This window comes from Moschus berezovskii, chromosome 14, assembly GCF_049115385.1.
Source record: "Moschus berezovskii isolate FMDL1 chromosome 14, NW_MosBer_1.0, whole genome shotgun sequence".
NCBI lineage: Eukaryota > Metazoa > Chordata > Mammalia > Artiodactyla > Moschidae > Moschus > Moschus berezovskii.
The window spans coordinates 81,136,218-81,151,518 of NC_142473.1; the positions used below are offsets into that span (position 1 = coordinate 81,136,218).

General features: G+C 47.7%; 1 protein-coding gene across 1 annotated transcript in view; it reads right to left on the minus strand.

Annotated features, from left to right (window-relative positions):
• The window catches only part of LRP4 (LDL receptor related protein 4), a 52,072-nt gene continuing 36,771 nt past the window's right edge, over positions 1-15,301 (minus strand). Inside the window, exons 32-38 of the mRNA XM_055422440.2 lie at positions 13,291-13,435; positions 12,904-13,017; positions 12,047-12,182; positions 7,826-7,893; positions 6,906-6,993; positions 5,176-5,317; positions 1-2,500 (exon numbers count right to left, since the gene is read on the minus strand). Of these exons, the coding sequence (XP_055278415.2) occupies positions 2,168-2,500; positions 5,176-5,317; positions 6,906-6,993; positions 7,826-7,893; positions 12,047-12,182; positions 12,904-13,017; positions 13,291-13,435 (1,026 nt within the window). The 3' untranslated portion in view covers positions 1-2,167. The remainder of the gene's footprint in view (positions 2,501-5,175; positions 5,318-6,905; positions 6,994-7,825; positions 7,894-12,046; positions 12,183-12,903; positions 13,018-13,290; positions 13,436-15,301) is intronic.

Genomic DNA, 15,301 nt, shown 5'->3' on the forward strand with positions numbered 1-15,301 from the left:
TGATTAAGAAAAGCTAAATTTATATTAAATTATCATCAAGTCCTAAAATACTGAACATAGTGGTTAAATAACTCCAGAAAGTCCAATCTCTCCAGTGAGTAACGTTAAAACCATTACACGTGAGCGTGGGAGAATCACTTCCATTAGTTTAGGACAGAGAGATTTTGCTTTTTACATAGTAAATCAGTGCTCAAATAGATATTTCTTCAAATATGTCCTTTCTACATTCTGAACCGCCCAAGTGCAATAAGATCCTTCCCCCTTTCCACATGAGAAGATACCGTTTGGCTCCTTTCTCTCCCCATCCCCAAGCCGCGAATCCGAGGACCCAAAGTGCACCTTCTTTTACTGCGCCGTCAAATGTGAAATGTCCCCCTTTCCTCCCAGGAGGGGGACCTTTCTTTTCCTACTTTGTGTTCTGGGAGATCCTGCTTGGCCTGGCCTGGCTGTCCTTTGAGGGTCCAGACCTGGGGCTGGCTACTGAGAGCAGGGCTAAGAGCCTGGTGCCTGTCTCAAGCGATCTTTAGAACCGACAGGAAAGGGTTAGCTCTTGTCTTGCCTTTTCACTCACGTGTTTGGCGGCTGATTTCTCAGTGCCAGGAGCCCCAGGACATGTTTCACATTTGGACACATACCCTCGAGGCACCCCCATCCATCCTCAGCTCCTGCTGTGGCTTCTCATCCCTGGGTGAAGGAGGCCTGGATGTGCCCTGGGCTGAAGGGCCTCCTCCGCGTTCCTTTCCACCTTATACTGCTTGCCCCCCGCCACACACACTCTGCATCTTTATTTAGGCCTCTTCGCCACTGGTGCCCACAAGGCTAGATCAGAATAAGCACATTAGGCACCGAAAAAGCAAGCCAACCCAGAAGAGCTAGGCAGAAATTTAGGACAGTAAGAAGTCTCAATTCCCCCGACATGTCTGTGACAAGCCTTTTCCGTGAATAAGCATGAACCCAGTGACAGCATCTCAGCATGGAAAGGGAGTCACCTAGCTGGGAGGACTTGAAGTGGGAACTTCACCACCCCCAGCTGCAGGCTCTGTCCACTCACTTAGATCCCTGAGCACCTGAGGGAACGCAGGAGGCTCAGCCTCATGGACACTTCACTTTAGGCCCCGGGGGCCTCAAGTCTCTGACCTGATCACCCTTCCCAACTATTTGTTGAACTTAACGGCCATCCTTTGAGAAGTTGCTCCAGGATCTCTGCACTCAGAATCCCAGAGAATGAGGAGGGAAGAGAGTGGCGGAACATTAAAAGTTCAGGAGATGTGCTATGTTTGGCCTAAGAAGCACTTCTCAGACAAGGCAGAGACCCCATGCTGAGGGCCCCCACACTGACTCAAGCCACTGGCTCACAACCTGGAGGCAGCAGGAGGGGATTCGTATTAGCCAGCAGCCCTGTGATAGGGACCCCCACACACCACCCTCAGTCATCTGAAGGTAGAAAAGGCTCCAGGCATTCTGGCAGAAGGAAGAACAGCTTGAGCCATACCCGAATCTCTTCAATGCCTGCAGCTGGAAAAACAACAATTCTCAGGGCACGAATAATATCCACCGCCGGCAATGGACAGGACACCCGGCCCAATCACCCTTGAAATCTTTTTCATGTTGCTAACACCCTCGAGGCTGGAGGTTCCCCAGATGCCCATGCCAGCTGGGCTGACTCCTCCTCCTCCTCTCAGCCTCTATCCTTCATCTCTCTCTCGGTACATGACCCCAGCCCCTGGCTCCAGCCCCCAGTCAGCAAGTTCTCCAGAGAAGCGGTCAGGCCAGCTCTGATGGGGGAGTGCCGTCCTGGGTCATCAGCTCTGGCGGGGCAGGCACTGAGGGTACCAGGGGAGGGAGATGGAGCTCTGTAATGACGAGGGATCGGTACCAGGCCTGGTTTCGGGCGGCGGGGTGGGGGTGGGGGGCGCTCAGGATGGCGTGCAGGAAGTGAGGCTCGTGGTACAGTCCAGGGCTAAATTCTGAGGATGCCCCATCATTTCTGGTGCACAGGTAGGTACGAACTCAGGTGGAAACAGCTCGCGCAGAGGGCCCGGGGAGCAGTTACTGGGGTGGGAGGAGGAGGAGCAGGACCAGAGGAAAGGGGCCTGCCATATAAGCGAGCACGAGGACTGGGAGTCCACCAAGGAGAAGGAAGAGGCAGGGAGGGGAATGTGGGCATTTAGACCTGGCTCTCCGAGGAGAGCTTGCGTTCGTGTCTCCAGCCTGTGTCTGGCAGGGAGCCCCGTCTTTCGGGAGTGGCTGCGGTGTGGACACTGCTGCACTCGGACTGCTCTTCCTGCAACAGCTGCTCCGTCTCCGTGTCGTCCAGGGAGCCAGAGCTGGCCTGGATGGACACGGTGTCTGTCTTCATGCACACGTGATCCCGAAGAAGGCCCCCCCGGGAGCTGCGCAGTTGCTTGAGGTCATCCCACTTGGCATCGTCGCCAGACAGGAGGCAGATGCCCTCGACAATCTTGACCTTCTCCTTGGTGTAGTTATGGTCAGGTCCACCCTGGGGTGGAAAGCAGAGAGATGCGGTCAGTTGATCAGCTCTCTCTGAAGTGGGTGGATGGAGTAGGAGTGGGTGTGAAGAGTGCAAAGATCTCACAGACAAACGGGGAGATTTAGTCAGAGCCAACGTATAAGGCTGAGCCTAAAAGGAAAGGAGCAGCTTCAGTGATCATCACCATTTATCATATGGGGAGGTGGTAGAAGCGTGGCTTCCGGCCTAGGGTAAGCCACACACTGGCTGCGTCACCTGACGCGAATCACTGAACATCTCCCAAACTCAGGCTTACCTCTTTAGAGCAACAGTAGCCATACCTCACAACCTATGGCTGTGAGCGTCAAAAGAGGTGATCCATGAAATGCAATTAGTAGGTAACTAACATAAAATCTAACACATAACATGCACTAAGTCATGTCAGCTACGGTCACATGGCTAATGTGGTTTATTAATGGGACAGCATGCTAAGATACCTGGTCAGAAGCAATTGACGGAAGCAGTTAAATATTCATTTATTCAAGATTTTAAACTACTTTTGTGCTATTTTATTCTTTTTTTTTTTTTAAGTAGAGTTGATTTACAATGTTGTATTAGTTTCTGGTGTACAGCAAAGTGATTCAGTTAAAATTCTTTTTCAGATTCTTTTCCACTATAGTTTATTACAAGATATTGAACATAGCTCCGTGTTCTATTTCAGTCTTAATTATCTTCTTTCTAATGTTCTTAAGAAATGTTTCAGAAGGTAAGGCAGAAAGGCTCTAGAAAACCCTCTCATTTGGGGTCTAAGTGTCAGTCCACTGGGGTCCTGTAACCTGCAAGCTTTTGTGTGAGGTTATTCTGACTCTGCTCCCATGATCCTTGGAGCCATTCTCAAGCAACCAGGGATCGTTCCAAGGAAGCCTTAAGTTCTGCTCAGGCTTCTCCCTTTTTGGATTCCTCAAAGGATAGCCTCACTCCTGGTTTCTGGGGGATACCAACCAACATTTCGCCACTGCCAAGAGTAAAATGGGCCATGGCTTGGGTTCTGTCCCTGGGAGAGTGTTCCTGCCAAGAGCCCTGCAACCGCTGCTTTATTTTAGTAACAATTCAATTCCACAGATATTTATTGAGCCCCTACGATAGGCAGGATGCTTTGATGGTTACACGACCTAAAATATGGTCCCTGCCCTCTGGGAGTAACAGCTCCCTCAATCGAGCAGAGACACAGCACACAAGCCCCCAGGCACGCACACACATGCCCAGTCACTGAGCACACGCTCCACGCCGAATCAGTGTCAGATAAGATGCAGACCACTCAGAGTCTTCATCACAGAGACACGGGGGGTAAGTCAGGAAGAGGTGGGTGACATGCACTAGCAATGGGGGATGCCACTCCCTCTGCAAACACACAGCAACGGGTACCTGACATGGGGAAATCAGAAGAGAAAGGGTGAGAGGCTATCAGGGGGCTGCGAGAGCCGCTGAGGACAAAGCACACCACAGGGCAAAGACTCACATGGCTTCAGTGTCTGACCTAGGGCCCTCACTGGGGTTCCTTTCCGGGGCATCAGACACATCAGGAACCCAGGGAGCTTCAAGAGTCTTTCTCTCAAAGATATTAATAGAGAAGGGGTCTGTCATCCCTGAATCTGCAAGCTATCCCTACAGGTTCGGTTTGGTTTGTAGCAGAAGGTTTTTTTTAATAGGGGAATTCGCGGATCCTGAAATCACATGATTATTATGTAGAGCATATTAGTTATGCAGAGGAGCCTGGTCGGTGTGAGGGCTGGTTTTGACTGTGCTAGACAGGCCAAGAGAATCTCATATGGTCCCACACAGGATAATTTCTAATGAAGGGTTGCAGGATTTTAGGAAAAAAATAAGAGTCATATTAGACTAGGAAAATCAGTCTTAGGTTATATCCCCTCATTGAAATAGGACTACATTTCATGCCTAAACATTCAGCAAATAATTTTTCTACAACAAAGGAGTTAAAAGAACAAAAGCACATAAACTTTCAGAATTCTAGAGAAATTCTTTTAGATTCTGTGATAAAAGGAAGAATAGCAAAACACCAGCCATTCCCAACTACAGCTTGGGTGCCAACAGCTTGGATCAGAGCTTAGAAAGGGGGAGTCCAGGAGTTCTAGGAGTTTGGGGTTATTTTAAAGGGGCACAGCCTCACTGCTGGGGAATGACAACTCTAGAAGGGAAGGAACATCTGAGCCTGGGAAAACATGTTTGGGCAGGGAGGTACACACCCACATGCTTTCAGACCTAAACCTCCTGGGATCTGCTTTCTTTCTTTTTTTTTTCAGTTTTTATTTTTTAAATTGAACTTGTTACAGTATTGCTTCCATTTTTATGTTTTAGGTTTCTGACCCCAAAGCATGTGGGATCTTAGCTTCCTGCCCAGGGATCGAACCCACCCCCTCTGTGTCGGGAGGTGAGGTCCCAACCACTGGACCACCAGGAACATCCCTGGGATCTGCTTTCTAACCTTGCTCTCACCAGGGCCCCTCAAGCTGGTCCCTCACAAGCTGCCGACCTCTCCAGAAACCCAAATCACACTCCATTCTTCTCTTCACTGTCGCTCCCAAGGTGGCAGGACCACCCAGCAACCCTCCCTGTGACCTCACTGCTCAGGCAACTGGAGCGTAACCCCCAGAAACAAACTCTCAGATACAAGTCTTCATGTTTACCTCTTTCTTATAGCACAGTTGATTGTACATGGCCGGTTTGGGGGTCGCTTCAATCTTCACTTCCTGAGTGGAAGTTCGGTAGGAGGGGTTGCTGTAGGTCAGGTTCCCCATTCCAGGATCGGTTAACTTGGACTTTTTGTGTCTTTGGAAGAAAAACGGGTGAGAAATTAGTTCAGATCTGTATGGGGAGGCTATCTGGGGAAGCTGTAACCCACATGCGGCAGGCATCCTTGCAGTGGGCCCCGTCTCCTGGTTCTCACACCTTCTGAATCCCTGCCCCGTGAGTGTGGGCTGGGCCTGCTGACTTGCTTCTGTGGAACAGAAAGTAGAAAAGTGTGGGATACTAGATTCGGTTACAAGGAAACTCCTGATGAGGAAACTGGCTTCCCTCTTGGCTTGCCCTCCCTCTCTGTCTCTCTCCTACTTTTGTTCTCAGGGATGCAGGCTGCCATGTTGCAAGTTTCTATGGAACGGCCCACAAGGCACGGAACTGACGTCGGAGGCCTCCAGTCCACAGCTGGCGAGGAACTGAATCCCGGGCTGAGAAGGGAATCCTTGCCCTTCCTCTTCCAGTCAAGTCTCAAGATAAGACTAGACCCCTGGCTGACACCTGGATTGCTGCCTCGTGAGACAGCCTGAGGCAGAGGCACCAGCTAAGCTGCACCCAGATTTCTGACCCACAGAAACTGTGAGGTAATCGGTGGTTGTCACTTTAAGTTGCTAAGTTTGGGGTTAATGTTGTGTAGCAATAGAAAACGAATACGCCAAGCTTTAATGTCGAGACAGACCTATGCTTCAATCCCACTTCTGTTACTTATTAGCTGTTAGGGATGTTGGTGGACATAATTTAAACTTTCTGAACCTTAGATCCTCATCGGTAAAGTGAGGAACAATACCTGTATTATAAGGTGGTTGTGGCATTGAGACATATCCCTTAAATGGCAGCTGTTACTATTATTACTGCTGTGGTGGTTTAGTTGCTAAGTCGTGTCCGACTCTTACGACCCCATGGACTAGCCTGCCAGGCTCCTCTATCCATGGGATTCTCTAGGCAAGTATACTGGAGTGGATTGCCATTTCCTTCTCCAGGGGAATATTCCCAACCCAGGACTCAAACCCGGGTCTCCTGCACTGCAGGCAGATTCTTCACCGACTGAGCTACAAGGGAAGCCCATTACTGTTTTAGCTGTTGTTTTTAGCAGAAGGACATTTTTGCTGTGAGTTGCATTTAAAGCATTTAGGGAAAATATATTATATATAGAGAGTGATAAAAAATATTCTAACTTGAAATTTAGGATTCCTAGGATGATTCCTACCGAGCAATGCCACATCACCCAACATTGTCATAAAGGGTTGTGTTTGCGTGAAGAGAAACTCACTTCCAGCTTCAGTGGTTTGAGGCAGTGTGGGATGGTGGCAAAAAGCAAAGATGCTAGAACAGTGCCAGCTTTGCCTCTTACTGTGTGACCTTGGGCAACATCCCCTGTGTCCTCAGGATCCTAGTCCATAAGGAAAATCCCGAGGGTTGCTGGGGTCATGAAATGAGGAAATGACCTGTGATGTGCCTGGGGAAGAAGGGTACACATTCAGGAGTCTGTCCTTCCCTTCTGCTGCTCTGCCCAGGGACCCAGCTTTGAAATGAGCTTGGTCAGCAGCTGACTCAGTGAGCGGTCAGCTTCAAGGAGGTCCCAAACGTGCTAACGGGGCCCCTGCAGTGGGGCTGCAGTTACCTGTACAGCATCAAAGCCGCGATCACCACCAGAATCAGCAGGACGCTGAGGAGTCCACCGATGATGTAGCTCGCGTGAAGTCCTTCCCCTGGGAAGAGCAGAGGGATGCTAGGTGGGAACCACGGATGGTCTTCTAGCTGGCGTGAGGGGAGGGAGGATGGAAGGCTCCTTTTTGCCTCCCACACCATCTGAGGACAATTACAGGCCTCCTTCTCAGGCAAGAGGCTGCAGGGGGTGGGCGGAGGGTGCTGAGAAGAAACCTATCACTCTGTCAGCATCTCTAACCCCAGTTCTACCACTTACTAGCTGTGTGACTTAAGGCAAGATGCTTAACTTCTAAGCCCAAATTTTCTCATCAGTTAAATGTAAATAATAAATTCCTAATTTATTATTTGTATTTAATAATAAATATATAATATAAAATAATAAATGTATTACATCTGGAGATTGAAAGTGAGCATGCATATACAAATACATACACATACATGCGTGCACACATTTGTCGTTTAGTCACTAAGTCACGTCTGACTCTTTGCAACCCCATGGACTATAGACCACCAGGCTCCTCTGTCTATGGGATTTCCCAGCCTAGCATACTGGAGTGCATTGCCATTTCCTTCTCCAGGGGATCTTCCTGACCCAGGGGTCAAACTTGCAGCTCCTGCATCATCAGGCAGGTTCTTTACCACCGAGCCACTGGAGAAGCCCACACACACACAAATATGGCTTAATAAATAAATGCCTGGCATACAGAAAGCACTCCAGAAGTGGCAGCGATTTATGGTTGTTCTTTCTATGAATTTAGTCTAAAGAACAGGTTCATCAACTCCAGAGTCCCCGTGAAGGTTCCTCAAGATCTCAATGGAGACTCCAATTTCTTACCTCTTGTTTTTCAAAACATATGGACACTGGGGGCTTACCTGGAGCAGCAGGCACGGCCTCATTGGAATGCGCACAGAGGCCCAGCCGGGCATCCTTTTCAGAGCATCTATGGGGCAGAGAGAACCGAATATGAAAGCTACCTGTTTTCAACAAAGATCTTGCCTTCCACCAGGAAAAGGGGAAAGTCCTGGGAGGACCAGGCAAAAGGCCTGGGATCAGGGCTTTCAGATAGGAGACTGTACCAGATAGGAGAGGTTAGAAGCAAGGAGCAGGCAGGACCAGGAAATACAGAGAAATCAGCGTGAGTCTTCACGATGCTGCATGGAACCCTGCTCAGTATCATGTGGCAGCCTGGATGGAGGAGCCTTTGGGGGAGAATGGACACCTGTACATGTGTGGCTGAGTGCCTTTGTGGTGCACCTGAAACTCTCACAGCATCATTCATCAGCTATTTGCTGTTCAGTTATGTGAAACCCCATGGACTGCAGCACACCAGGCTCCCTGTCCTTCACCATCTCCCTGAGCTTGCTCAAACTCGCGTCCCTTGAATCGGCGCTGGCATACCCCAATACAAAATAAAAAGTTACCAAAAAAAAAATCCTGGGCTTTCCTGGTAGCTCAGTGGTAAAGAATCTGCCTGCCAATGCAGGAGACATGGGTTCGATCCCTCATCCAGGAGGATTCCACATGCAGCAGAGCCCATGCTCCATGACAAAAGCTACCGTATTGAGAAGCCCACGCACCTCAACTGGAGAGTGGCCCCCACTCACCACAACTAGAGAAAAGCCTGCTCAGCAACGAAGACCCAGCATGGCCAATAAATAAATAAATAAATTTTTAAAGATGCTATATCATGTTTAAATGTTTTAAAATATGTACTTTTTTGTTGTTTTTTGGCCGCAAGACTTGTGGGATTCCAGACTCCCCGACCAGGGATTAAACCCAGGCCTTGGCAGTGAAGGGGCTTCCCAGGTGGCACTGGTGGTAAAGAACCTGCCTGCTAATGCAGGTAGATATAACAGACCCGGGTTCAATCCCTGGGTCAGGAAGATCCCCTGGAGAAGTAAATGGCAACCCGCTCCAGTATTCTTGCCTGGAAAATCCCAGGGACAGAGGAGCCTGGCGGGCTGTAGTCCATAGGGTCGCACAGAGTCGGACACAACTGAATCGACTTAGCACGCACATGGCAGTGAAATGGTCACAACCACCGGACTGCCAGGGAATTCCCGAAATATGGACTCTTTAAATAGGATTCTTTGAAAAGAAGAAGCAGGTCTGGGAATGAACTGAAAGTCTGCTGAAAGAATACTAAAGACATCAATTCTTTATTAAACTACCAGGATGAGTGGGAAGAAACTACCAGTCAAGCAAACCTCTCATTGGATAAAGACTATCACAAAGTCTAGAAAGACCTGAAAAAATATATATATATAGTTTTTCTCTCCTTCATTCTTTCACATGGGAATATGCAAGACATCCAGAGAGAGGGCTTAGATAACTAACTTGAAATGCTGACAAGATAACTCCTTTGAGGCACATTCTGAGTTGGCCATTAAAGGTATGTCCTAAAAGATTAGAGCCCCCGGAGAGGGAAATGGCAACCCACACCAGTATTCTTGCCTGGAAAATTCCATGGACGGAGGAGCCCAGCAGGCTACAGACCTTGGGGTCACAAAGAATCGAACATGACTGAGCGACTGACACTTAAAAGCTTAGAGAAAAGCTGCTAGCAAAAGCATCTGAAACCAAGGTGTACTGAGTCTTCAAAGAGAACTCTGAGAGGAAAAAAATATCTGAGTCGGTTCAAAAGTTCTCTAAATAAACCCAAATAAAATCAGATTAACAATGATTGTTAGTGCTTAAAAGTTAGTGAGAAAGGTACGTGTTTATATATGTTTGTATCATATAACATTTCTATATAAACTCTTCTAACAAGAGAAAACAGGCCAACACAACATTGGAAAGCAATTATCCTCCAATTAAAAGTAAATTTAAAAAACAGAAAATGGGGCACATAGAATTTGATCTAATTTCAGGGACAAGAGTCTAGAGATCTCATTAGGGATTATTACCACGTTTCTGTTTTCACAATTGAAATCAAGTATTAATTACCTTTTAAGCTACAATTGATATTAAAAATAACATTAACAGTGAAAATGATCTAATGGAAAAATGCCTGGGAAGATAGACATCAAAATAGTAAAAATAGGAAATGAAATCAATATCTCAAAAAGGTATCTGCACCCCACGTTCAATGTAGCGTTATTTATAATAGCTAAGACGTGGAAACCACCCGAGTGTCCATCAGTGGATGAATGGATAAAGAAAATGTTTGTATAGGGATACAATGGAACATTATTCAGCCATTAAAAAGGGGGGACGTTCTGCCATTTGCAATAACATGGATGGACCTTAAAGGCATTATGCTAAGTGAAATAAGTCAGACAGAGATATCTCTTATACGTGGACTCTGAAAAAAAATTAATAGATACGATTAATATCATCCAGATTGGTAGTTGCCAGAGATGGGGGGCTGGGGGTAGACAAAATCAGTAAAGATGGTCAAAAGACGCAGACTTCCAGTTAGAAAGTCCTGGGCGCCACACACATCACAGTGACCACAGTTAACGGTGCTGTGTATCTGAAAGCTGCTAAGAGAGTAGTTTTCAAATCTCTTTAAATTAAGTCTACTTATTTCTAGGTGATGGGTAATTGCTTTACAGTACTGTGCTGGTTTCTGCCAAACACCAACAGGAGTCAGCCACAGGTGTACCTGTGTCCCTGCCCTCCCCACCACGCCCCTCGAGGCTCTTACAGAGCCCTGGTTTGAGCGCCCTGAGTCACAGAGCAGATCCTCAGTGGCTGTCTGTGTGACACACGGTGGTGTGTATGTTCCCATGCTACTCTCTCCATACGCTCCCCGCTCCTTCTCCCCTGCCCCACCCGTGTCCACTGCTCTGTTCTCTGCGTCTGCATCTCTGCTGCTGCCCTGCACGTAGGTTCGTCAGGACCCTCTTGCTACATTCCATATATATGCACTGATATATGACATTTCTTTTCCGACATCTCACTCTGTATAATAGGCTCTAGGTTCACCCACCTAATTAGAACTGACTCAAATGCGTTCCTTTCTATGGCTGAGTCATATTCCATTGTCTATCTGTACCACAGCTTCTTCACCCATTCATTTGTCGGTGGACATCTAGCTTGCTTCCATCTCCTAGCTATTGTAAATAGTGCTGCAGTGGACACTGGGATACATGGGACTGTTTCAATTTCGGTTTCCTCAGGGTATATGCCTAGTAGTAGGATTGCTAAAAGAGTAGATTTGAAAAGTTCTCATTATAAGAAAAAAGATTGGATATGTGTGGTAATGGATGTTAACTAACTAGACTTACTGTGGTAATCATTTTGCAATATACATATATAACAAAAAAAAGCACTAAAGGTAATTGTATATGGGTATATGGGTACTTCTTTCTTCTTTACTCCTATCTGTATTTCCAGATTACTTTTTTGCCAAGCATAAATAAAAAAACATATTTATTAGACTTTCTCTAAGTTGAATAGAATATATTTCATCAATTTTAAGATAAGCATTTTTTTCTATATTCTTACATCTCTGAAATAGGGTTATGTCTTACAATTAATGGCATACCACAATTGCTGTTGGTTATTTTTTCAGTTTAAACTCTCAAATCAGGATGCATTTTAAACTGACAGCACTTTCAGCTTAATGAAATATAGTGCTTTGTGCTTAATTTGAGAACTGTTCATGGCTATGCTTGCTGACTTAATAATGGAGTGTGTGCATGTGCGTGCACACATGCCTGTTTCCGTGTCACAGGTCATGTACCTGGGAATATCTCAGATTAAAAAGCCCCAGTCCAGAGACCACTACGACTTGGTGGCTTCTAAGTAAAATGTAGGATAAGACCATGTGCTAAACCTGTTCTGCCAGAGCAGAAATCACAGAAGGGAAGGAAGAAGGAGGAATGCCAGGTGGAAACTCTTCCTGAATGATTTCTCTCTAAAGCTGCTCTTAAAGCTTCTTGCTTCCAGAGCTATAAAAAAAAAAATCACTTGCAACAATATACAAGACTAAATATCATCTCCAGTCCCAAACAGCTGGGACTAGTGGATAATGATGTAATCCATTTCCCATCTGCCAGAATTATCAAGCTGGGACTATGGTGGTCTGCTGGCAGGGGATGAGATTTGGATCACAGAGCCCTCAGTCCCATACTAAATGCACTTACCTCCCTTCCACCTCCTCCAGAGATGTACGGGTCCGGGTGGTGGAAGAACGCAGGGTAGTCGGTAACGTGTTGGGTAGCACAGGGCTCCTTTCACTCATACTGGTAGCCCTGGGAGCTGGGGGCACCAGGCCAGGTACTGGAGAGAAAACAAGGGCTGGAGTGGACCACTGGAGCCCCACATATGTCTGGAGAACCTGACAGAGCCATCTTTTAGCTGCCCTCATCCTAGGCGCCCCTGTTAGATGTCCTTCTTAATCAAAAGGATTTGGTTTCCAATATTAACAGCTCTGGATGGGCTAGCTGGCCCACAAAGGGCAGGAAGAAAGAGAGTCATGCACAGGTTACAGCAGGGATCAGGGACTCAAGAGAGCTGATTTCCATTCTAGTAAATGCCAGAAGCCAGGGACTTCCCTGGTGGTCCAGTGGCTAAGAACATCTTCCATTGCAGGGGATGTGGGTTTGATGCCTGGCTGGGGAACTAAGATCCTACATGCTGCAGGACAACTGAGCTCATGTGCCCCAACTAGAGAAAGCCCATGCACAGTAACCACTAAGCCACATGCTCCAGAGCCCGAAGCCCATGTGCCACAAGAAGCAGCCAGTGCGCCGCAACTAGAGAAGTCCCCACGTGACACAAGGAAGACCCAGCACAGCTCCGTACATACGTACGTACACACGTACGTGCCAGAAGCCAGACAAACCCGGCTCTGTGCCATTCCAAACCTCAAGCTCATTGCTCCTAGTCACTCTGCTGTAAGATCCCCTGAGGGACAGTCTCACCCAGATGGAAAAAGCTGCTGATCCCCTGCCCTTGCAAGGGCTCCGCTGTTGCAGGGGGGCCCTTCAGTCCAACTCACCGAGGGAGCAGGGCCGGCCGTCGGGCTCATCAGGACAGGCACACACAAAGTCCGAGGTTCTGGCAAAGCAGAGGTGGGTGCAGCCGCCGTTGTTCACGCCACAGGCGTTGGTCCCTGGGAGCAAAGCAGATGAAGGTCTGGCCTGGGGCAGAATCAAGTCTCCCAGTTTGACGCTTCTCCAAATGGAGGAGATTCAGGGCTCCCTGGCTCCCAGGGACAGTGGTGCAGGAAGGAGGGGTATAACAACAGGGGCCGAAAAGGCCTAAGAGCTTCAGATGTGAACCCGTGGCTCTCCGGTGGCTCCGACCGTCTCGGTTATTAACAGTCCTTGGGGTGACCAGCGAACCCCACCAGTGGTACGGAAGCAGCCTCAGGCCAGGAGCCCACCTGTCTGCCGCTGAGGGGAGACCACGATGATATCCATGAGTCCCTCCACGTTCGCCAACACCGTCTCCTTGTTCCGGCCTGAGTACTTGTCCACACGCTGGATGGACTTGGTCTGCCAGTCTGTCCAGTAGATCCACCTGTCCTGCTACTCAATGGGGGGACCCCAAAAGGGTAACTATTAATAGGCAGACCCCACGACAGCTTCCGTGCCTCAGCCCATTCATTCCCGCTGCCCAGGTGCCCTCTTCTTCATATATCCAGGTCAGCTCGTATGCATCCCACATATGATATTATCCAGATCTCCCCCAGTCCACAGAGAATGCACCCTTCTCTCCATGCTGTTCTGAGCCGTGTCCTCACGTCTGCATGCGAGTTTTGACTGTGTATGGTCGTTTGTTTGCATGTCTGTCTGTCCTGCCAGATTAAGCCCTTCAAGGACAAGAATGTGCTTCATTCATCTCTCAGTTTCCAGCACTAACATGTAGTCCTCAGTCAGCTGACTCAGTGGCTCAGTGAATTACTGAGTTCCTGTAACTAGCAAACAGGAGTAAATTGTGGAGGTGGGGGGTCCTTCTGGGTCCCTGTTCCAGGCCCTCCACTCACAGCCCTGGCCCAAGTTCCCTGGTTACCTCTGCAGGCAGCTGCCTTCTAATTCAGTGATCTTGAGATTCTCAACCAGGGGAGGAAGGGCAGTATAGGCGGTTCCCCTCCCATCCCTAGCGTATACATCAGAAACCCCAGGGGGGGAAAAAAAACAACCCTTTTTTCTTTTTGCAGCTTGAGGCAGTTGTAAAATAACTTAATGTAGCTTTTTACAACTGTGTATTCTATAGTATTTTCTCATTTGGTGAAATTTTAACTGTTAATGTTTTTGGCATTGTGCCTTATACCATTTATTAAATTAAAAAAAAAAGAAAACCTTAAAAAAAAAAAAGAAACCCCAGGGAAACTTGTAGACTAGAAAACTAAACGCAGTATAATCCTGTAGTTTTACATGTGGAGTATGAGAGGGGAAAGCCTATCATTAAGTAAAGTCAGAGAAAAATCTTTTGGCTGGTAGGATATAATGCAGAATATAGATAGAGTGGATGTTTTGTCAAAAAAAGGACAAAGATTTTTGAATAATTGAGCATCCCTGTTTTGGCCCCTGCCTTGGTATACCTTTTTCCTTCCTTGAATTGTTTTACAAGGTTAGAAATCAAAAAAATAATGTCAGCCAATACTAATTAAAATGATCAGAAATAACACACATTGAGTGGCAGGTACTGTGTTAATGCTTTGTGTATATTTCGGGCTTCCCTGGTGGCTCAGATAGTAAAGAATCCACCTGCAATGAGGGAGACCCGGGTTCCATCCCTGGGTTGAGAAGATCCCCTGGAGAAGGGAATGGCTACCTACTCCAGGATTCTTGCCTGGAGAATTCCATGGACAGAAGAGCCTGGTAGGCTACAGTTCATGGGGTCACAAAGAGTCAGACACGACTTCAGAAGAACACTATTATTAAACTCATTTCTTTTACAGGTAAGTGAAGCTTAGAGAGTTCAGTATCTTATCCAAGTTGCCCAGTCACTTCATGACACAGGCAGAACTTGAACCCATAGAGCTGGCTCGTTGGAGGCACTCACCCCATAAACATACTGACTGGCTCGTTGCCTCGAAACGCTGGCTCTCAGCCACTCCACTTTCTGGCTGTTAAGTGAGCTGCCTGAGTTTGCTTGCTGGGACCATGGCACTGGGATCAACTGGGGAACTTGTCAAAATGAATACTGCCAGCCCAACCCTCAGGAGGCAGATTCTTTATATCCAGTGCCCAGGAATGTGCATTTTCACAAGTCCCACAGCTGACCCCTCTGAATGCTAGAATGTGGGCAAGCGGGAGCAGCAGGGCGCACGGCGGCAAGGCTTCCGTGTACAAGAATCACTCCTAAAATGGGCTTCCGTAGCACACCTGTTCAGCAGCATCTGGAGCAGACACAGAGCCCCGAGGAAACCCCCCATCAAGGAGCATGAG